Raw genomic sequence first — 22,368 nt, forward strand, 5'->3', positions numbered from 1 at the left:
ACTATTTTTCAAGTTTCGCCCCAACTTTCAAGTAAAAAAAAAAATAAATAACAACTTCCTTGCTTCTTATCGATAAAAAGGCTTCAGAAATGTCCACTGCATCATGAAGAGCACAACATCGCACCTTAAAAAAAAATAGGCAAAAGTTGATAAAAGTGCTGGCCTCAAACCCCTATGATTCTTTCAAATTTCGGCCAATCGTACTACGTCACGCGCATGTACATCGAGCAAGGCATGCTGGGGAAAAATGGCGCGGCAAGATCGATCACCCCTGGGAACGAGGTTGATGCACCCTTTTACTCCGCCGGCGGCCATTTTCTTTCTGAGCGAGTGCATCGTGTGTTCAAAGGCGACTCTTCCACGTGTGTGTGGCGAAAAAGCAGATTTTCTGCAACGTTTTACATCGAAAACCGACATCAAAATTCAACAACTTCCACGATGAGAACTGCACGGATGTTCATAGAATCTTCTTACTCAGGTAAATTATTCGTGTGTTGGTGCAAAAGAGGAAATTTGAGGGGTTTTCTAAGCAAGATTGTCTTGGCAATACAGTCAAATTATTGTCAGCTAATAATGATACACTTGATTGAGAATTCTCTCTTTTCCATCTTGACCGGCGCCTTTGAATGGTTTTATACCAGATTTAGTGTGCCTTTACGAATGCTGTGTTATTATTATTATTATGATATCCAAGAGAAATCGAAGAAACACTAGATTATGTTAAAATATTTATTAAACCACCGCATTCTCGCTCAATCAATACAAGTGAGGAAAATATTGTTAGGGACGGATATTTTCGTTGAAACATTGACCAACATCGATTTTGCTGATGAATTCTGACGCTTTGCACTACACGTTTTTTGTTTCTCCGATTCCTTCAATGCAAGTGTTTAGAGTAAAAACTACAGGGCGCACATATTTTTCTTTGAATTGTTTTCTTGTGTGTTGGGAATTAGATTTAACGACATGAAGTACTGCTGTACATGTATATGTGGAGACAATTTAAAGGCCCCATGAGCATACTGTCCTGAAGTAAAAAGTTCCCAATGCTTTATACTTTCTATACCCCCTCATTATGTACATGTATGAACACTAATTTACATCCATACTTAAAAATATAATTTTGTTCTTTTTCAGAGTTCGTGGAATCTGAATGTTTCCCTTTCATCCGAAGTGTATGTTGATCATTATGTTGCCTCTCCCTGCATCTTAGCAGTCTTTCCAGCCACAACAGCAGTCACTGATGAACAAAGCCTCAACCGTTCTGTAAGGCAACCAAAATGTATGTTTCTATTACTAGCTGTAGGGCCATAAAAATTTATACCCACACATTTACCAAAATTTCTCTCATTCTTTTTTTTTCTCCTAAAAATAAGACCCACATTATTTATAACTTCTTCTTTTTTGTGGGGCCTCCGAAGAATCAGTAAAATTTCTTATACAAACTTTCATTTAGGTCACCCCTTCTTCCCAATGAAATGACGGTTCGTACTTTTCCCTCAAGAGCCAGACATCATGCCTGTATTACAGTCTAAGCATTGTCAATTCGATACTAAACTACCCTTGAGGTCATTACCTAATATTGTGAATTGTTCAGAGTTTAGCAACTGATTCTAGTTCACCAAAAGGAACGATTACACTGTGTATCTGTACTTGCAAACATGGAGTTACTGTTCGTGAATAATATGTAACTCTACCCCCTCCCCAAAGGATTTTGAAGGAAAAAGAAAATCTTTATAATTTTGAATGCATCCTATAAATAGCAGTACAGTTTATTGAGTACAATTTTGAGTAGTCCAAGGGTATACTTGGTAGTTAAAATTAATAACCATGAAAACTTAAGAGCACTGATCATGTTTATGTTAAAAAATGTTGTTGGAAAAACACCCTATGTAAAAATTAATGTAGTTTTAGGGAAAGTGGTGGTTTTTATTTTTTCACCCCAACAAAATTTGAATCTGAGAAAGGCTTCAGGCATGACGCCTTTCTCACGCATCTGAAAGCACACAATTTATGCATTTATTGACCACACCAAGTGAGGAGAATGGTGTTTGATAATTATCAAAAGTATCCCCAATGTTTATTATTTCTAAAAGTTACTTTTAATTAGTTTATCAACACTAAGAATGGGAATAGGGGATCATCAAAGCTGTTCATAAAGCCAACAATATTGTCCAAATATCAGGATTCATCAGAAAATAATAAGCAAACCAGACTAGATTGTGTTTGAATTTTCAAGACTTTATTTGAACAAACTTTAAATGGTTTCCAAAGAAAAGAAAGAAAACAATGACATCAATTAGTGCATTACCCCCACCCACCCCAACCTCAAGATTATGACTTAGTTGTATGTTATGTTTCCTGAATGTTTTAATTAAAACCATTTTTGTTTTTGGGGTGCTTTGGCACTCTTATTGCTTCCTTGCTATTCATTTGATAGTTGCTTAAATTGATGGTTCGAAATATGCCAGTTGATGTATAATTACTTTTTGAAAACCTCATTGAAATTATTTCAAAATGTCCTTTTTTGTAATGCCAAGTGCCACAATTCAAAAATTGTATTTGTAAAATCAAATACAGCTTTCAATTCATACTTGTTTTTATTAAAAGTATTGAAAATGTGTAGTTTCAAAATTCAACCTAAACCCCCCAAACCAGTTAAGAATTTATCCGAGAAGAAACATCAGCTGGCAAATGACAATCATAGCTAAGAAATATAAATGATCAACCAAGGAAGAAATGTAACCTGTTTTTTCAAAAAGGAGTCCACATGGCTAACAAAAAACTAGTCTCATGAAAACATGATTTAACTGTTTGGTTTCTACAAACTTGTAAAATAATTTTTTTGTGTGCTTTTTCTTCGTCTTACAACAACTCAGAATATATACAGAATCAAAGCGTTTTTTTGTTTCTTTTCAAACAGTTCCAATTAAATTGGACTCCTTTATGGTTTACAGGTTGCATTTCTTACTTATAAAGAAGGTACAACATTGGTATTCATATACTGCATAAAGAGTGCACAAATTAGGACACAAAAAACATTATCTCAAATTGCAGCATTTCAAAACAAATTTCTTTATTTATTATTTAACTCAATACAGTTTTTATATCAAGTGGACATTAAGATGAATGTTTCCTTGCATGCTTACCAAAATTTAAGGTAATGCATGTTCACTAAATTTCTCCATCAAACTTAATTCACAATAGCGTAACTACCAATGTTGTATCTTCTATAAAGGCCGCATCTTATAGCTTGTTCTGTGACTTTATAATCTCAATCTTGGAAAGGTTTTAAAGTAAAAAATGGCCAAGTCCACAAAGGGACACAGAAAGTCAATAACTACTAAGTGTTTTTGTCAAAAAAATGACCAAGTAAAAAAAAAAGACTAAGTACAAACATTGACTATGAGTTTCTGCTCAAAAAATTACTAAGTACAAACAATGGCAAGTGTTTTGGTCAAAAAAAGACTAAGTCCAAAAAAAGACTAAGTACAAACATTGACTATGGGTTTCTGCTCAAAAAATTACTAAGTACAAACAATGGCAAGTGTTTTGGTCCAAAAAAGACTAAGTACAAACATTGACTATGGGTTTCTGCTCAAAAAATTACTAAGTACAAACAATGGCTAGTGTTTTGGTCAAAAAATGACAAAGTCCACAATAGGACTCCATTTTATTGTTATTTAAAGTCACAACAAGCTATAAGACGATACCTTTAATAAGGGGCTGCATTCCATTTTGATGTACCTAGCAATATAATCTCATGGTAATTTGAATTTGACTCCTTGTATAAGTGTCATATGCAAATTTCTAGTTGATTTCATTGTTGGTGTACATTACTATGGGATACAGTCTCTTCTGCACCCCTTTAGGGGGTGCACTTGGTTGATCATGATTTTAATAATAGGGGGGGTAGGGCCAAAGTTTTCACGCAGTTAATTTCGAACCGTACAACGGAACGAAAAACTTTTTTGGCTGACTTAGTCTATATAAAAAAGGCAATTTTTAAGGGATTTTTTTGATTTTTTTTAAGCACCACTGAACTGTAGAAGCAGCAGAGTTGCGCAAACGTGTGTGCCGGTCGGTGTGGCCAACTACTATTTAGAAAGTGAAGCGACTTAATGATCTAAGTATTAATGGAAGGAAAGCATTTTATTAAGTTAAATCAAGTTAATGTTTCATTGATAGTCTGTTTTACAAAAGTCCTGCTTTACATGATTGACAAACTAAAAAGATTGGTTTTTAAAAGTCCGAAGCCAAAAACAAACTAAAGATTTTTTTTGCAAAGTCCAAAACAAATATCGGAAAGGATTCTGTTGCCCGTTAAAATGTTTGATGAATCTGTATCAAGTGTACCATCGGACGTCTCCCCCTGTTCGGGCAAACACGTCGCTAAGTTCTTGGAGTAAAGTTTCAAGTTTGAATTTTGGTTGAAATGTAAAAGGACGCTTCCACTCCATCACTGATTGAATCCTGTACCATCAGAATAACGAAGACTTCAACCCAGATGATGATGCGCTGATCAGAGAAACAAGATTCCAAAATGGCGGCTGAACTTCAACAATTTTGTGAATTTTTGTGACAAGCACAAAAAACAGAACTAAAATACGCATGTTCTTTTCAATATTAACAGCATACTCAGGAATGTATTGGTTTCACTTGCATAAGAAGTACCACACTTCTTCGTAAATTTTGTTTCAAATCAATCATAAGTTTTGGATTTGTTAAAATATCGCAACATTTTAACAGTGCGTGATTACACGTTTAAACGAAGTCAAATTTCAAAGTCAAAAGTGAGGTTGTACACAAACATCAGATTTGCATCTTCATTGCATTGAGTATCATTACAGGAGATATTGTAGATGACATTGGGTTTATGGAGGATAACTAGACTGAGAAAAAAAATCTTAAAAAAACCTAATCTATCTCTAAATAAATTCCAAACTCCTAAGTACAACAAAGTTTCAAATCCTACGAAACTACAAATTGCTGATAAAGTCCCAATAAAGTATTGAACATCTAGGATCAACAACTACTCCTACTGATTAACTTCATGTAAATCTGCAAACCAACAACTGCATACTAATGATTGCATACCAATGATAAACTACAATGTTTTTGCATAAAAATAAGTCCGACGTCAATGTCGGAAAATTAAGGTTTTATAAGTGACGATAAGATCCTAAGTACAACAAAGTTTCAAATCCTACGGAACTACAAATTGCTGATAAAGTCCCAATAAAGTATTGAACATCTAGTATCAACAACTACTCCTACTGATTAACTTTATGTAAATCTGCAAACCAACCATTGCATGCTAATGATTTCGTACCAGTTAGAAAATTACAATGTTCTTGCATAAAAATGAGTCTGACGTCGATGTCGGAAAATTAGGTTTTATCAGTGACGATACAATCACCGATAACCTTGGTGTATTTTCCGTCTAGAAAGACAACGGTGATTCTGCAAACAGTGCATGACTAAAGTAATAAAGTGGTGTCTTATTTAGAATACCTATTCCTGCTATGTCTGCTTGGCGGAATATTTATAACAAAATCAATCTAACAAGCAAATTGAGAAATAACTACTTAGGTGTTCGGGCCAACAGCCCGGAACACCTCTTATTTTTAGTTTTGAAGTTATTTATTTAATAATTCTACACTAAAACTGGACTAGTGTGTATGCTCCCTTTTCCTATAACTACCTAGCCATGTGACAAATTACTGTCTTTGCTCTAAGGTTATTTAATTGAATAAGTCTATACCAAATACGCTAAACACCTAGTTTGATCCATTGTACACTTAGCTGTTGTACATGTTGAGACATTCTCATTTTACCATAAAAGAATTAAAATAATTGATGGACATCGCACAAAATTGGTTTTGTTTCAAAGAGGTCTTAACAAAAACAAAATACAATTGTTTTACTGACAAAAACTAGTAGCTTGCATTTGTTCCCAACAGTTCTACGAGTTTAATATTATAAACTTGCCTACTCTTTTTAGAACCTGTCAAAATAACTAATGACCAAGTGTCTTTGTGACTTTAACAGGCTGAATAACTAAGGATTTAACCTAGATGATGATGTGCTGATCAGAGAAACAAGATTCCAACATTGCGGCTGAACTTTACAAATTTTGTGAGTTTTTGTAAACCGCCCGAGTGTCGTCACCATGTTCAGCTGGAAAAGGGTTAACCAGTTGTAAAATCTGTTCACAATTATCAATAATACCCTAAAGGATTGAAAACACCTACTGCAGCTAAGTAATTACTACGTTTATGAAAAATGTATACAAATCATGCACAGTGGCAGTATTTGTTAAAAAAGCAATGTCTATTGGTCAACATTATTTGTAAATCATTTCCTCAACTGATTGTCGTTAACATACCTACTGTAGAATCTGTTATAGAGCTGACCACTCAAAACCTACAATGAACAACCTAAAGTTAATTGGTCACTGCAATAGACCAATAGTTAACGCCATAGACTGAATAACGTCAACCAGTTCAACAGGGGTTTTAACTAACTCTGAATCTTAACATTTTTCTAACTTCCAAAGGAGTGCAAGTACGACCTACTGTAGCCGAGAATTAAATTGGTCATAAGTACATAATGCACAACAGCATCCTTCTAAGCGATGTTTCTTCTACACTAAGTTTACTTCCTACACAATCCCAATGTCATCTTTGATATCTCCTTTTGATACAGTCAAAACTTCTTAACACAAGTGAAACCAATGTAAAAGCCTGAGTACCTGAGTGAAATGTGAATAGCCATGTTCAGAATCTCGTTTCTCCGACCCTCGCACCAACATCTGGGTAGAAGTCTCCGCCATCCGTCAGGTCCAGAGGCTCCCTCAGATCAGAAGTGTATGTCCGGTGTAGAAAAGGTTGATCAAAAAGTAGACCAGTTTACACAGGAACAGTATAGAGAGACGGGTACCAACTTAGGATAACAAAATGATCAGGTAAAAAAGTGAAAAAAAGTGCAATGGTCCTCAGTCCTCGACACTTCTGATACAGGCCCCCAAAGACTTCAACAGGCAACCAAATCCTTTCTTTCTTATGTTTCAATTTTTTGTTGGAGATCGAGAAGTTGAAATAGTTTGTCAATCATGTAAGGTAGGACACCGGTAAGACAGACTACCAGCGCCACATCAACAAGATTTCACTTAATAAAATGCTTACCCAACCATTAACTCTTGGATCATTAGGTCGTCACACTTTCCAGATAGTAGTAGGCCACACCGACCGGCACACACGTTTGCACAACTCTGCTGCTTCTACAGTTCAGTGGTGCTTTCTATAGCATTTAATGAATGGTAACCAATTAATTTAAGACAACATTTTTTTTCAAATTATATAAACAGCCAAGTACAACATTTACTATCCTTGAGTTGAAATAAAAGTTATCTCTGAAATTTAAAACTGTTAATTTTTACTGTCACAGCAATGCAAGGAAGAAAAAGAAACATTTTCAGATAAAGTGTGTGGCTGTTTCGCAGATATTGTACTTTTTAATAAATTTCATTTTGAGTTTGGACAGATGTGCGTCACACTTATCCAAACAATATATGCCTAAAATGAAAACATTTGGTTAAATTGCAACGTACTCGTATGCCATGAAAATTGGTCCCAAGAAGAGTGCAAGTTGTACTTGGCTTCACAATCCTCAAAGTATCAGTATAGAACCAGAGGCACTCCCACAATTTGAGTCACAAGCAAATTTTACAGAAATTTTTGCTTTCCTAAACCGATTCAAGATATTCCAACTCTGGGAAAATCTAGAAAAGAGGTTTTGAAAGGGAGCAAAGTTTTTAAAGTAGTAGGGAAAAAAACATTTGCCAAGAGAGTTTTGAAGAAAAAAAATTAAAATTCCGTATTTTGGACAGTAAAGTCAAACGTTCTATATGAAAAATGTATGCATTTTGTACAAAGTAATGTGAGCTTGTTTCATGGGAATGTCTCTATAAAATGTATTAAGACTTTTAAGTAAAATACACAAACATTATGCAGTTGTGACCCAAACTACCAAAAACGACAAATCTTTTCACAATGTCCTATTTCCTAGACCCTTCACATGAAATATATAAATTGCACATAGCACGTGCGCAATTAAATTTTGGTTGGCAAAATGAGGGAATATCGCGCTGTTTTATGTACGGCTAATGGTTTCGTGACGCAGATGCGATTGCGCGTCTGCTTAGCATATTTCACGGGAAGGGTCCATCACAACACATGATTCAAGATTTATCATTAATGTTTTTGCAACAAATACCCCAGGTGGGAAGGGGCAGTGGTGAAATGGCAGGCGGCCATTTATGACATAAAGCCGCAAAGGTTTACAGTAACCTTACCCTACAGAGGAAGGGTCAGAGGTCACATGGCAGGTGGGCTGATATAAAGTACCAGTCATTTCCCTGGGTAAGAAGGGGCAAAGGTCATGTGTGTACATATGAACCTCAACATTTAGTTTGCTGTGACCCAATCCCTAGCATAAAGGGATGAAAGTCATGTATGATGGTAGTGGTACAACAGTAAGCCACTAAAGTAAAACTTTACTAAGTTTGCTGTGACCCAACCCCTAGCATAAAGGGATGAAAGTCATGTATGATGGTAGTGGTACAACAGTAAGCCACTAAAGTAAAACTTTACTAAGTTTGCTGCGACCCAATCCCTAGCATAAAGGGATGAAAGTCATGTATGATGGTAGCGGTACAACAGTAAGCCACTAATGTAAAACTTTATTAAGTTTGCTGCGACCAAACCCCTAGCATAAAGGGATGGAAGTCATGCACCATGGTAGTGGTACAACAGTAAGCCACTGCTAGAGAAAACGTTGATAGGTTCCTAGTTTGCTATGACACAAACCCCTAGCAGAAAAGGACAGCTCAGTCATTTAATGACCAGGGGCAACGTTGCCTCCGTAATGTATCAGGCGTGTCATAGCAACAGTATCGAGGGTGACAATTTGTGCAATGACCAACTCTCAGGAAAAAGAGAATTTAAGTCTTGTCATGACCCATAAGTTACAAAGTATGCCATGATCCAGAGCTGGAAGGCTTTCATATTAGAAGGTGTGCACTCAAGTTTCTTGTTCGTTCTTTCAATCGATCAACCCACCCCAGGGGTAAGGGGAGGATCAATCAATAACAACCCATGAAGGTAAACAATTAAATTTTAGATACTCGTTTTTTGAAACTAGCTATACAGCATGATTTATCACAAACTTATGTAAGCAACACTAACAGTTTAAAAACACCTTTACCACAGTTCGGCCATTTTGTCTGGTTCCCGTGTACCGATCGAAACTCTCAAAGTTTGAAAAAAGGAAACGGATTAAATTTTGATGTCAAGCCTCATTTTGTTTCTTGAGACAATCCTAATGGCACTGTCAGTGATAAAGGATCCTTATCTTATTTAAGTACCCATACTGTGATTACTACAGAGGGATGGATGCTCGGCCTCCTCATCAGTAAGACATCTCTCAGGCATCAGGTGGTGGTCGTCGTCGGTGGTGATTTCATCTCCTTGTTCCAGTGAGCTTTTGCTTTGAATTCCTCTCAGTGTAGACCAATCCGAAGATTCTCTCCATAAGTACTCAATCTCTTGATGCCTGGAAATCAAGAAAATAAATGAAAAAATTACTTTTACATGACAAAATGAACCTTTGACCCTAACCATCCTGGGGGCGATTTCACAAAGAGTTCGGACTGGTCCTTAGTCCCAGGAGATATTAAAAACTTGAGGCTAGTCCTAAGTTAGACGAGTAACTTGTCCTAACTTCATGAACTTGAGATAAAACTAGAAATTTAACTCTTTGGGTAAGTCCACCAGTCCTTCAAGATCCAATTGCATGTTTCATTTGTTTCTGTTTTGGTGATTGCTGCACTTGTAACCATATTGTGCTGTATACACATGTCATGTAAACAGTCAATTTCTGCTTGTACTAATCCTCTTATAGCACTGAAATCCATCATTCACTGACGCTCATGGCTCTTCAACAATGTTACCCCGATCACTAGGCCATTTATTTCATTCATCAAACCAACTCATTCATCAAACCAACTCGGCTACAAATATGTAGTGACCAAGCTAAAAAAGAACCATCTCTGCCCTCACAGGTACCTACTAACCCCTGTGCAATCTATGGAAACTGTATGATAAACCTAAAAGGGTCTAACGCCCGGTTCATACTTCCTGCGAATGTGAAGCAAATTTGGTTGTCACAAACTCGCATTGAATAACTCGCAACAGTTGAACTGTGTTCAACCCCTTCGAAACGTTCGCTAAGAAAAAAGGGCTGTGTCGCCAAAATTCACGTTGCATTTGCAGGAAGTATGAACCAGGCTTAAGTAGTGATTAACTTACTTGCATGATGGGCAGAAAAAGAAGACGGTTTGTCCTTTATCAGCTGATCGTGTTTGCCTGGTGTGGATATGAAGTCCATCGTGACTGCACTTGGCACATGCCCTGTCAATTTGAAACCAGACCAGATACAAAAATGAAATTAAGAAGTGATGAAAAATAACCAAGCATTGAAAAAACAAATTTGTGATAATCCGCCTAAAACTGGGGGCCATAAGTTTTTTTTTTTGTCAATAATTAATGGGGAAAATATAGAAAGATGAAATAAAAGTTTCAGTAAAATAGGTCTACTGGTTCTACTTGCTGAGAAAACAAAAAGAAGCAAAACCCTGTCACAGTAGCGATGAATCCATCCGAGGTAAAGATTTTGATACATTAACAAATTAAGATTGCTTTTTCATAACATTAAAAAAAAATTGCCAGGGATTTCCTAACCACTGGCGAACCCTTTGTCATTGATTTTGGCTCCTATGTTTTCACAGGTAAATTGGAAAACTCTTAAATAAAACGAACCTATTTGTAGATCAAAATATGAGGGGGGGTTTAGTTATTTTGCAAAATTTACACAATGTCAACTTTTTATTTGAAGTGGCGCAGTTTTCAATCAAACAGTTAAAAAATTGGCCAGGGGTTTCCCTACGGGTGGCGAACCCTTTGTCACTGAATTTTTGTTCTTCTGCTTCCAGAGTTAAGAATATAAATCCAAATATTATGGGGGCTTCTTCAAAACTTACCATTTGATAAATCACCTAATATGAAGTGGCGCATTTTTCATTCAATAATGGTAATTAAAAAATCGGCCTCCTCGTCATTAAGCTACTCTCTGGCATCAGGTTGTCGTCGGCTGGTCGTTGTCGTCATCGTTGTCGGTGGTGATTTCTACTCCTTGTTCCAGTTAGTTCTTGCCTTGAGTTCCTCTCAGTGTAGACCGATCCGGAAGATATTGATTCTCTTCAGGAGTACTCAATCTCTTGATACCTGTGAATAAAAAATAACAAAAATAAAATTACTTTTACATAAAAAAAAACCTTTGACCCTAACCATCCTGGGGTCGACTTCACAAAGAGTTAGGACTGGTCCTAACTCAGGACTAGTCCCAGGAGATATTAAAAACTTGGGGCTAGTCCTAAGTAAGACGAGTTACTTGTCCTAACTTGAGATAAGACTAGTCTTAACTCTTTGTAAAGTCCACCGTAGATCCTTCAATTGTATGTTCTGTTTGTTTCTGTTTTGCTGATTGCTGCATTTGTAACCATATTGTGCTGTATTCACATGTCATTCACATGTCATTTCTGCTTGTACTAATCCTCTTATAGCACTGTAATCCATCATTCAGTGACGCTCATGGCTCTTCAACAATGTTACCTATGATCACTAGGCCATTAATTTCATTCTTCAAACCAACTCAGCTTCCTTGGGAATAAACTGCCTGTGCAGCCAAACATGTAGTGACCAAGCTGAATAAATCACAAGAACCATCTCTGCCCTCACAGGTACCTACTAACCCCTGTGCAATCTATGGAAACTGTATGATAAACCTGAAAGGGTCTACAAGCTTACAGCCGGGTTCATACTTCCTGCGAATGCGAAGCAAACTGGGTTGTCACGAACTCAAATGAATAACTTGAGTTGCTTTTTCATAACATTAAAAAAAAATTGCCAGGGATTTCCTAACCACTGGCGAACCCTTTGTCACTGACTTTTGCTCCTATGTTTTCACAGGTAAACCAGAAAAAACTCTGAAATAAAACCAACCCTTTTTGTATATCAAAATATTTGGGGGGTTTAGTTATTTTGCAAAATTTACACAATGTCAACTTTTTATTTGAAGTGGCGCAGTTTTCAATCAAACACAGTTAAAAAATTGGCCAGGGGTTTCCCTATGGGTGGCGAACCCTTTGTCACTGAATTTTTGTTCTTCTGCTTCCAGAGTTAAGAATATAAATCCAAATATTATGGGGGCTTCTTCAAAACTTACCATTTGATAAATCACCTAATATGAAGTGGCGCATTTTTCATTCAATAATGGTAATTAAAAAATCGGCCTCCTCATCATTAAGCTACTCTCTGGCATCAGGTTGTCGTCGGCTGGTCGTTGTCGTCATCGTTGTCGGTGATGATTTCTACTCCTTGTTCCAGTTAGTTCTTGCCTTGAGTTCCTCTCAGTGTAGACCGATCCGGAAGATGTTGATTCTCTTCAGGAGTACTCAAACTCTTGATACCTGTGAATAAAAAATAACAAAAATAAAATTACTTTTACATAAAAAAAAAAACCTTTGACCCTAACCATCCTGGGGTCGACTTCACAAAGAGTTAGGACAGGTCCTAACTCAGGACTAGTCCCAGGAGATATTAAAAACTTGGGGCTAGTCCTAAGTAAGACGAGTAACTTGTCCTAACTTGAGATAAGACTAGTCTTAACTCTTTGTAAAGTCCACCGTAGATCCTTCAAGATCCAATTGTATGTTCTGTTTGTTTCTGTTTTGCTGATTGCTGCATTTGTAACCATATTGTGCTGTATTCACATGTCATTCACATGTCTAATTACTTTTACATAAAAAAAAAACCTTTGACCCTAACCATCCTGGGGTCGACTTCACAAAGAGTTAGGACTGGTCCTAACTCAGGACTAGTCCCAGGAGGTATTAAAAACTTGGGGCTAGTCCTTAGTAAGACGAGTAACTTGTCCTAACTTGAGACAAGACTAGTCTTTAACTCTTTGTAAAGTCCATCAGAGATCCTTCAAGATCAAATTGCATGTTTTTTTTTGTTTCTGTTTTGCCGATTGCTGCATTTGTAACCACATTGTGCCGTACACACATGTCATGTAAACAGTGAATTTCTGCCTGTAGTAATCCTCTTATAGCACTGTAATCTGTAATTCAGTGATGCTCATGGCTCTTCGAAAATTTTACCCCTGATCACTAGGCCATTAATTTCATTCTTCAAACCAACCCAGCTCCCTTGGGTATAAACTGCCCGGCAGCCAAATATGTAGTGGCCAAGCTAAATAAATCACAAGAACCATCTCTGCCCTCACAGGTACCTACTTACCCCTGTGCAATCTATGGAAACTGTATGATAAACCTGAAAGGGTCTACAAGCCTACAGCCGGGTTCATACTTCCTGCGAATGCGAAGAAAATTGGGTTGTCACAAACTCAAATGAATAACTTGCAACAGTTGAACTGTGTTCAATGCCATTGAAACATTCGCTAAGAAAACAGAGCTGTGTCGCCAAAATTTACTTTGCACTTGCAGGAAGTATGAACCAGACTTAAATAGTGATTAACTTACTTGCATGATGGGCAGAAATAGAAGACGGTTTGTTCTTTATCAGCTGATCGTGTTTGCCTGGTGTGGAAATGAAGTCCATCGTGACCGCACTTGGCACATGCCCCGTCAATCTGAAACCAGACCAGATACAAAAATGAAATTTAGAAGTGATGAAAAATGACCAATCATTAAAAAACAAGTTTGTGATAATACGCCTAAATATTTGGGCCATAAGTTTGGTTTTTTGTCAATGATTAATGGAGAAAATATAGAAAGATGAAATAAAACTGAAAGTTTCAGCAAAATAGGTCTACTGGTTCTACTTGCTGAGAAAACAGAAAGAAGCAAAACCCTGTCAAAGTAGCGATGAATCCATCTGAGGTAACGTCCGTCGATATATCGAAAATACTCAAAAACTCGATATTTTTTTAATCATATCGTAATATCGGATTTTCGATATATCGAAAATAATTTCGATGTTTTGAAAATTTCGATGTTCCTAAATGATATCGAAAATACCAAAAGAGTGTCCGATTATTTAAAAGAAATCTGTGTTTGAGTATTAGAAAAGCCGTCGTCGTTATGTAGTTTCATCATTTTGAGTTGCCCTATTAAATAAAATACGTTTTACAACCAAGTATGTCTGCTTGTTCTTTGTGTTTTCGCCATCAGCCGCCGGCCCGCCACAGAAGTTCACGACCCCGCGGCGAGCGCTCGGTAAAACCTCAAAAGAAACCGCCGCTGCTGCCCCATCGGCTGTTTAAGATGCAACTTCCCATTGCGCATGTGATCAAAATCGATGCGTCTTCACCCCGCAAAAACTTCCCCGAATCAACAAGACAAAACAAAACAAGGAAGAAAACAATCTTACGTTATACAGTAAAATAATCTTTCTAACAATCCAAGGTATCGTAATGGCGTCATTTTGGTCAAATAAAGCCTACACGTTGTGTTGTTTTCGGTAAACAAGCTAACATTTCTGAGGAACTTTATGCTTCGCAGCACAGACCACGCTGTCGGCGGCTATTGCGTGCGTACCAGCGAAGACTATGCTTTTGTACGGTTTAAGCGTGCACACCAGCGTGTATGGTTATTGCAATTCGGGGGGAAAAACCCGTTTGCCCAAGCATGCACAGACACGTGCAGTCTTTGGTCAAGGCGGTAACGCGTGATGCACTGCGTTATTTCGACAATAGAGGGCGTTCTAGCATTCAATGTTTCTTGCCTTTGTCATAGAATGCAAAGTAAAAAGACTACGAGCCTTTATTGGAGACTATGTGACTGCATGCTGCGTGCGTTGTATATTGTGATCGCGGAGTGGTAGGTCTGTGTTTTGCGGGACTTTCTAGTGATTTTTTTCGATGATTATCTCAACCATTTTCAACCGTAAAGGTAGTCCGGGCGCCCGTCGGACAACTTGATTGACACTTCTACGTCAATGCATCGGCAACTGACACCTTAATGTCGGCGAGTCACGCAACTCACAAAGGCTCTGTGTCATTTTGAGACGGCCAATCATGGCCAATCACGAATCGAGAATTGTGGTGAGCGTTCACCAAATGGCCAAGCCAGCGGTAGCGGCGATCATACTTTGTTGTAAAACCAGAAATAATCGGGGCGGGACTACGCAATTTGAAATTGTTTGAACTACAAACAAGTTCGGGGGATCAGACGAAAACAGGTTGAAATGTAACCCTATTAAACTGTCAGTCTACGGTATATATATTTCTACCTCCATGAGTATACCAAGTGCTGTTTTTAGGCTTCCATCTTGCGCGCGGGAAATACTCGATATATCGAGTATACTCGATATTAAATTTTCGATATATCGGTTATGGGAAAAAACCGACATCGACGGACGTTAGTAAAGATTTCGATACATCAACAAATTAGGTTTACTTTTTTCCAAAACATTTCAAAAAAATTTGCCAGGGATTTCCTTACGGGTGGCGAACCCTTTGTCACTGATTTTTGCTCCTCTGTTTTCAAAGGTCAAATATAAAACCTCGGAAATAAAACGAACCTATTTGTATATCAAAATATTTGGGGGTTTACTTTATTTTTCAAAATTTACCAAATGTCGACTTTTAATTTGAAGTGGCGCAATTTTCAATCAAACACAGTTAAAAAATTGGCCAGGGGTTTCCTTATGGGTGGCAAACCCTTTGTCACTGAATTTTTGCTCTTTCATTTCAGAGTTAAAAATATAAAACCAAATATTTGGGGGCTTGTTTTCAAAACTTACCGAATGATAAATCACCTAATATGAAGTGGCGCATTTTTCAATTAACAAACACAGTTAAAAAATTGGCCTCTTCATCGGTAAGACATCTCTCTGGCATCAGGTCAACGTTGTCGTTGTCGTCCTCGGTGGTGATTTCATCTCCTTGTTCCAGTGAGCTCTTGCCTTGAGTTCCTCTCAGTGAAGACCGATCCGAAGATGATGATTCTTTTTAGGAGTACTCAATCTCTTGATGCTTGTAAATCAAAAAAATTAATAAAAATTACTTTACATAAAATAATTAACCTTTGACCCTAACCATCCTGGGGTCCATTTCACGAAGAGTTAGGACTGGTCCTAACTTAGGACTAGTCCCAGGAAATATTAAAAATGTAAGGCTAGTCCTAAGTTAAGACGAGTAACTTGTCCTAACTTGAGATAAGACTAGTCTTAACTCTTTGTAAAGTCCACCGTAGATCCCAAAGAAAACAGGGCTGTGTCGCCAAAATTCACTTTGCATTTGCAGCAAGAATGAACCAAGCTTTTAAAGTAGTGATTAACTTACTTGCATGATGGGCAGAAATAGAAGACGGTTTGTCCTTCATCAGCTGATCCTGTTTGCCTGGTGTGGAAATGAAGGCCATCGTGACCGCACTTGGCACATGCCCTGTCAATCTGAAACCAGACCAGATACAAAAATGAAACTAGAAATTGAGAGTTTGTGTACAAACTCAGGGTGTTCGGGTGAATGGTCAAATGAGGTCACGTTGTGTACAACATTTGTAGAACATTACAAGAGGTTTCATGTAGTGAAAGAATCTTGTATGTAGCATTTGAGGATCTCAAGATATGAATTTTCTAGTGTTTAACGTGTTTCTGAGCATAATGACGTCATCAATGACGTCATCATTCCAAAAAAGTTGCGGGTTCATCTACTCATGAAGGTTCATGTTTATGATAAGTTTCAAGTTCATAGTAGTTTAACATTTTGTTCAAAATCGCACGAAGAAAGATGAGGCGAATCCCAGCGTAGTGGAATTTGAATTACGCGCGCCTTCAACGGAGTCTGCATGTGTATACACAACCCGTAATGCCCACAGCCACGCAGTGCTGTTTTGTCGTAGAGCATGGATACAATGTAGGCCTACATGAACTACACGCACACACACCCACACACCCACAATACAATAGTAGCATTCACATACATGAATGGCGATACTATCTGGTTTCTACGCGTAATGAATGGAGGTCAACACAAACGCGCGCTTTTACGACCAGAAGGCAAAATTCAACTGGCATTATGTTTGTGCAAAAGTTTGAGCAGGATAACTGATCTTCAAACTGATATTCAAATTTTGCGAATATGATATATAGTTCTTGAGATATGAACTTTTGAAATTTTGAACTTCCGGTTTCAACCGGAAGTAAAAGTCACATGAGGTCACGTTGTGCACGACTTTTGTAGCTAATTACAAGACCTTTTATATGCACCAAATATCTTGTGTGTGGCATTTGTAGTTCTCAAGATATGAACTCTCCAATTTTTAGCGTTTTTTTGAACGTAATGACGTCATCAATGACGTCATCATTCCAAAAATGTTGCTGTTTCGTCTACTCATTAAGATCAATATATATGGTAAGTTTTAGGTTCATACAAGCTTTAGTTTTTGCGAAAATCGCGCGAGAACGTTTGAGGAGAAGAACACGCAGAAAAAAAAAAAAAAAAAAAAAAAAAAAAAAAACAGAACAATAACAATAGTTGTTCGGCTGGTGGCCGAACACCTAAAAAAAAAAAAAAAAAAACAGAACAATAACAATAGTTGTTCGGCTGGTGGCCGAACACCTAATTAAGAAGTGATGAAAAATAACCAAGCAATGAAAAAACAAATTTGTGATAATGCGGCTAAAAGGAAGGGCCATAAGTTGTTGTTTTTTTCACTGATTAATGGACAAAATATAGAAAGATGAAATAAAACTGTGAAAGTTTCAGCAAAATAGGTCTACTGGTTCTACTTGCTGAGAAAACAGAAAGAAGCAAAACCCTGTCACAGTAGCGATGAATCCATCCGAGGTAAAGATATCGATTGATCAACATATTACATTTGCTTTTTCCCAAACATTAAAAAAAACGGCCAGAGGTTTCCTTACGGGTGGCGAACCCTTTGTCACTGATTTTTGCTCCTCAGTTTTCAAAGGTAAAATATAACACCTACGAAATAAAACAAACCAATTTGTATATCAAAAAATTTGGGGGTTTACTTTATTTTTCAAAATTTACAAAATGTCAACTTTTAATTGGAAGTGGCGCAATTATCAATCAAACTGATTCAAACACAGTTTAAAAATTGGCCAGGGGTTTCCCTACGGGTGGCAAACCCTTTGTCACTGACTTTTGCTGCTCTGTTTCACAGGTAATATATAAAACCTCTGAAATAAAACAAACCTATTTATTTATCAAAATATTTGGGGGGGGGGGGTTTACAATATTTTTCAAAATTTACCGAATGTCAACTTTTAATTTGAAGTGGCGCAATTTTCAATCAAACACAGTTAAAAAATTGACCAGGGGTTTCCTTACAGGTGGCGAACCCATAACCTCTGAAACAAAACAAAACTATTTCTAACCAAATAATTATGGGGGGCGGGTTAATTTTCAAAAACTACGAAATTATAAAAAATCATCTCTTAAAATAGAGTGGTACATTTTTCAATTAAACCAAGTTAAAACATTGGCCAGAGGTTTCCCTACGGTTGGCAAACCTTTATCACTGATTTCAGAGGAATAAAACCTCTGAAAAAAAATAAACAAGAACAAACAAAGAACTTTGGGGGTTTTTTTCTTCAAAATTTACCAAATGATAAACCACATTTTATTCAAAACAAAGTTGTGCATTTTTCTTTCAAATAATTTCATAATTGACCAGAGGTTCCCCTACAGGTGGCAAACCCTTTACACTGATTTGTGATTGTTTCTTTCCTGAAATAAAATAAAACAGTGAACCTAAATATTTTGGGGGTTATATTCTTCAAAAGAAACCATATGAAATAAATCACCTAATAAATTTCATCTTTTGTGCATCTTTTTTTCATAACCCAATTTTAAAAATGGCCAGAGGTTTCCCTGTGGGTGGTGAACCCTTTTCACAGATTTTAATTGTACATCTTTTTTTATTCATTCAGAGTTAAATATAAATGGTGAAACCTCTAAAAGAAAAAATGAAAAATCAAAATGTTTTGGTGGTTATACTAGTAGTGCTGGGCGAATAGTGAATTTTTGTTATTCGGATACCGCTGGCCAACTATCCGAAATTAACCGGATATTCGAATAGTTTTTTTTGCCGCTAGAGGGCGCTATTTAAAAAAAAAAAAAATTTAAAAAAAATTTAAAATATTTTTTTTTTGCCGCTAGAGGGCGCTGTTCGTTTGTGAATGAGATCTTATGGGCGGATTGATATTAGTTTTAGACAGTGTCACTCGGTTCATTCATAAAAATGACCGGATCTAATTTAAAGATGGCGATTTGCTTTTTCTTTTGATCGTGATTGACTCTACGTGAAGGAAAACTTTTGTAATCTTTGAACAAATTACGTCAGAAATGTCATTGTTTTAACTCTTCACGGAGGTGAGCATAGTTAAATACTTAATATATGCTGTTTTATGCTGTCTTAATAGAAGTTTCATAAGGATTCAGACAAAATATTCATATCAGTTGTCGCCCGACGTCCGCGGATATTCGGATATTAAAGAATATCCGGTTACTCGGTTGTAATTACAGAATTATCCGGTTTGTAAATAGGTATTCGCGCCCTATGCGGATATCCGGTTAAGAAAAAAAAGGCATTCGCGGTTACGGATAGGAAAACCTATTCGCCATTAACCGGATATTCGAATAATTCGCCCAGGCCTATATACTAGTATAGACAATAAAACAACAATAAAGTACGAACATTTCTGTATGTAAACACAGGGATGAGATTCTTTGTAAATGAAAAGGTCTGCAAATTCAGTTTGGAAATGTCAATATTCTATCTATCATTTGTGTGTAAAGCACACAGCACGAGCGCCCAGCGCGAAGTTCCTTTACGGCGGGGGTCAAGGGCCCGCTTAAGGGCCCTGGGAGCTCTGGGTATTGCTGCAGCAGCAAGTGCATTACACGCAAACATTATTGAACCGTACCACTGTAAACGAAGCAAGGAATGAGACAAGTTTATATATCTGTCGCTGCTGCTGCACGAATGCGCGATGCCAGGAAGACCACAAGCCGTAAATAGGGTCAGGTGCTGCTGGACGGCAATTTATTGTTTAGGTGATTTTTTTAATGAACGCAACGTGGATCCGCGATAATAGCAATTACAAAGGTAAACTAACATTGTGTCTGATTAGAGAATAGAGATTCTTAAAATAGGTAAAAGAGGGAAAGTCAAAATGTCGGAAGTGGAAAAAAAAGGTCGGATTTCTAAAATTCAAAAGTCGGAATTCCGACAAAGGAGTTGGAATTCCGACAAAGGTCTCATCCCTGTAAACATCAAGATATAAACCTAATCAATTTGGACATTTCCTAAGATAAAACTCCAGTGTTTCACTCACCAGTGATCCTAGGTCTTTCTGGCTGATGACCTCGTGACGACCTTCAACATTTTTGCAAGAGTTGAGATGCAGGTATGAATGATTATTGATAGACCACACCATTTAATGCAGCTGTAATGAGAAGGAAGACAAAAAGTGAGTTTTCATTCGTTCAAAAATATGCTGTCTGTGCTAATGATAATGATATAAATTATGCGGTCACCACGGATACAAAGAAATTAAATTCACTGATAAGGCTGAGTAAAAAAAGACACATGTTTAGCGTCCGGGTTTCTCAAAAAAAGGAAGGAGGGGCTTTTTATTTTAAGGTGGCCGCCATTCTTTTTAAAATGTCAAATATCCATTGTTTTTTCTACTGCTCAAACACGCAATACATAAATAAAACATTTTGGTTAAGAATTCAGATTGTTTTATGCTCAGATCGTTTAAAATAACCCTTTTAAAAAATATAAAAAAAATTAAAAAATTAAAAAGGAGGTGGCCTGTACAAAGGAAGCGGGCGGGACGCTAACCATTTTTCTTATTTTACTAATAATATTGATAAACTTAACACAAGTGTTACATTTTGTTGAAAATCTGTGAAAGGCAGAAAGGAACGTAATTTTAACTTTAAAAAAATGTGTGTCGGTCGTTCTTGAAATCATCAGTGCCCGGCACCAGCACAGCAGGTTGCAAAGCACAGACCATGCCTCATCAAGATTTGAAAATCTGAAACATTCATTTCAGAAAGACAAGTCAATAGAGATAACTTTCCGTATGGCGCCATCACTTTTTCACTCATTTTTACATAATTTAATTTGGATACTGTATTGGGTGCGTTCGATTAGCTTCCCTGGGTCCACCCCAATGTCCAAGTGGCTCATCCAAGTGGCGTATTTAATTTTTTTCCAGTCCAAATGTGTGCAAGTCGCTTATTTCATTTTCCAGGACGAACATGTGCAGATGTTTACCCAAACTCCACCTGGAAAAAACATCAGACGCATCATCAACACGTAAGCCTTCCAGCCCCAAGTGACCCTATCCACAAGTAGGGCTCTTGGGGCTGAACCGAGGTGCACTGAGTTCACCACAGGAAGGCTCACGTGATGATGCGTCTGTTTTTTTCCAGGTGGAGCGTGGGTAAACATCTGCACACGTTCATCCTGGAATACGAAATAGGCGACTTTTCCAGGATGAACATGGGGTAATTACCTGCCCACATTCGTCCTTGCAAAAATAAAATACGCCAGTTGGATGAGCACATTGGGGTCGACCCAGGGAAGCTAATCGAACGCACCCAATATTTCATATCGAATGAAAAAGTGGTTGCGCAATGGGTATTTCTTTTAACTTTTTTTACCACAACTAAAAAAGATTTTGATTTTATTTCGAATGAAAAAGTAGTGGCGCCATACGGAAACTTTTCCTACAAAAATTAATATTGAAAACTTAGTGATAGTCTACTATTTTATTTAATTTGTTTTTTTAATTTTAATTTTTAAATATTCAACTTTTTTGTTAACTACGAACTATTAGTCACAGATCATTTACATCAGAGTCGAAGTCATTGAGCTGAATTTGCATTAATGTATAATATTCAAAGCCCATGTCAGCCACCTCCCCCACCGCCTCCTCCTTGGGCCACGTCCCGACCCCGCCTACCCCCTTTTTAAAAATAACGCACAAGGATCAAGGGGGCCAGCAAACACAACTTTACAAGCCACGGTTTCCACAAAAAATATGATTATTTATAGGATATTCCAAACTTACTTTTTGCATTTACTTTGTAAGGACATGTCTTGCTTTTCATAACTACCGTTCCACTTTCAGGAAAAGGTAAAATAGAGCCACATTGCGGGCAAAATTCTCTCGAAGAAGCAAACGACCCCTCACCTCCCTATTTTGGGGAAATTCTGATCCAGCGTGTGTTTCTGAATGG

General features: G+C 37.2%; 1 protein-coding gene across 1 annotated transcript; it reads right to left on the bottom strand.

The window, feature by feature from the left end:
• Positions 1 to 8,855: 8,855 nt before the first annotated feature.
• Positions 8,856 to 22,328, bottom strand: LOC139951298 (uncharacterized). The gene is made up of 9 exons (XM_071950122.1): positions 22,200 to 22,328; positions 20,451 to 20,561; positions 16,429 to 16,538; positions 15,888 to 16,119; positions 13,664 to 13,773; positions 12,346 to 12,589; positions 11,102 to 11,345; positions 10,371 to 10,472; positions 8,856 to 9,615 (listed from the first exon to the last, which is right to left on the bottom strand). Exons 2-4 carry the CDS (start codon positions 20,550 to 20,552, stop codon positions 16,062 to 16,064), a joined length of 270 nt encoding a protein of 89 aa, XP_071806223.1. The 5' UTR covers positions 20,553 to 20,561; positions 22,200 to 22,328; the 3' UTR covers positions 8,856 to 9,615; positions 10,371 to 10,472; positions 11,102 to 11,345; positions 12,346 to 12,589; positions 13,664 to 13,773; positions 15,888 to 16,061.
• Positions 22,329 to 22,368: the final 40 nt, after the last annotated feature.

The sequence above is a fragment of the Asterias amurensis genome, chromosome 19 (genome assembly GCF_032118995.1).
Source record: "Asterias amurensis chromosome 19, ASM3211899v1".
Classification (NCBI taxonomy): domain Eukaryota; kingdom Metazoa; phylum Echinodermata; class Asteroidea; order Forcipulatida; family Asteriidae; genus Asterias; species Asterias amurensis.

Excerpts from the sequence above, each read along its gene's own strand:
- LOC139951298 (XM_071950122.1), bottom strand. The coding sequence starts at position 20,552 with ATGGTGTGGTCTATCAATAATCATTCATACCTGCATCTCAACTCTTGC. Across the intron at positions 16,539-20,450 it reads AGAAAGACCTAGGATCACTG|ATTGACAGGGCATGTGCCAA; the intron begins GTGAGTGAAACA and ends GTCTGGTTTCAG. Across the intron at positions 16,120-16,428 it reads TATTTCTGCCCATCATGCAA|CATCAAGAGATTGAGTACTC; the intron begins GTAAGTTAATCA and ends TTGATTTACAAG.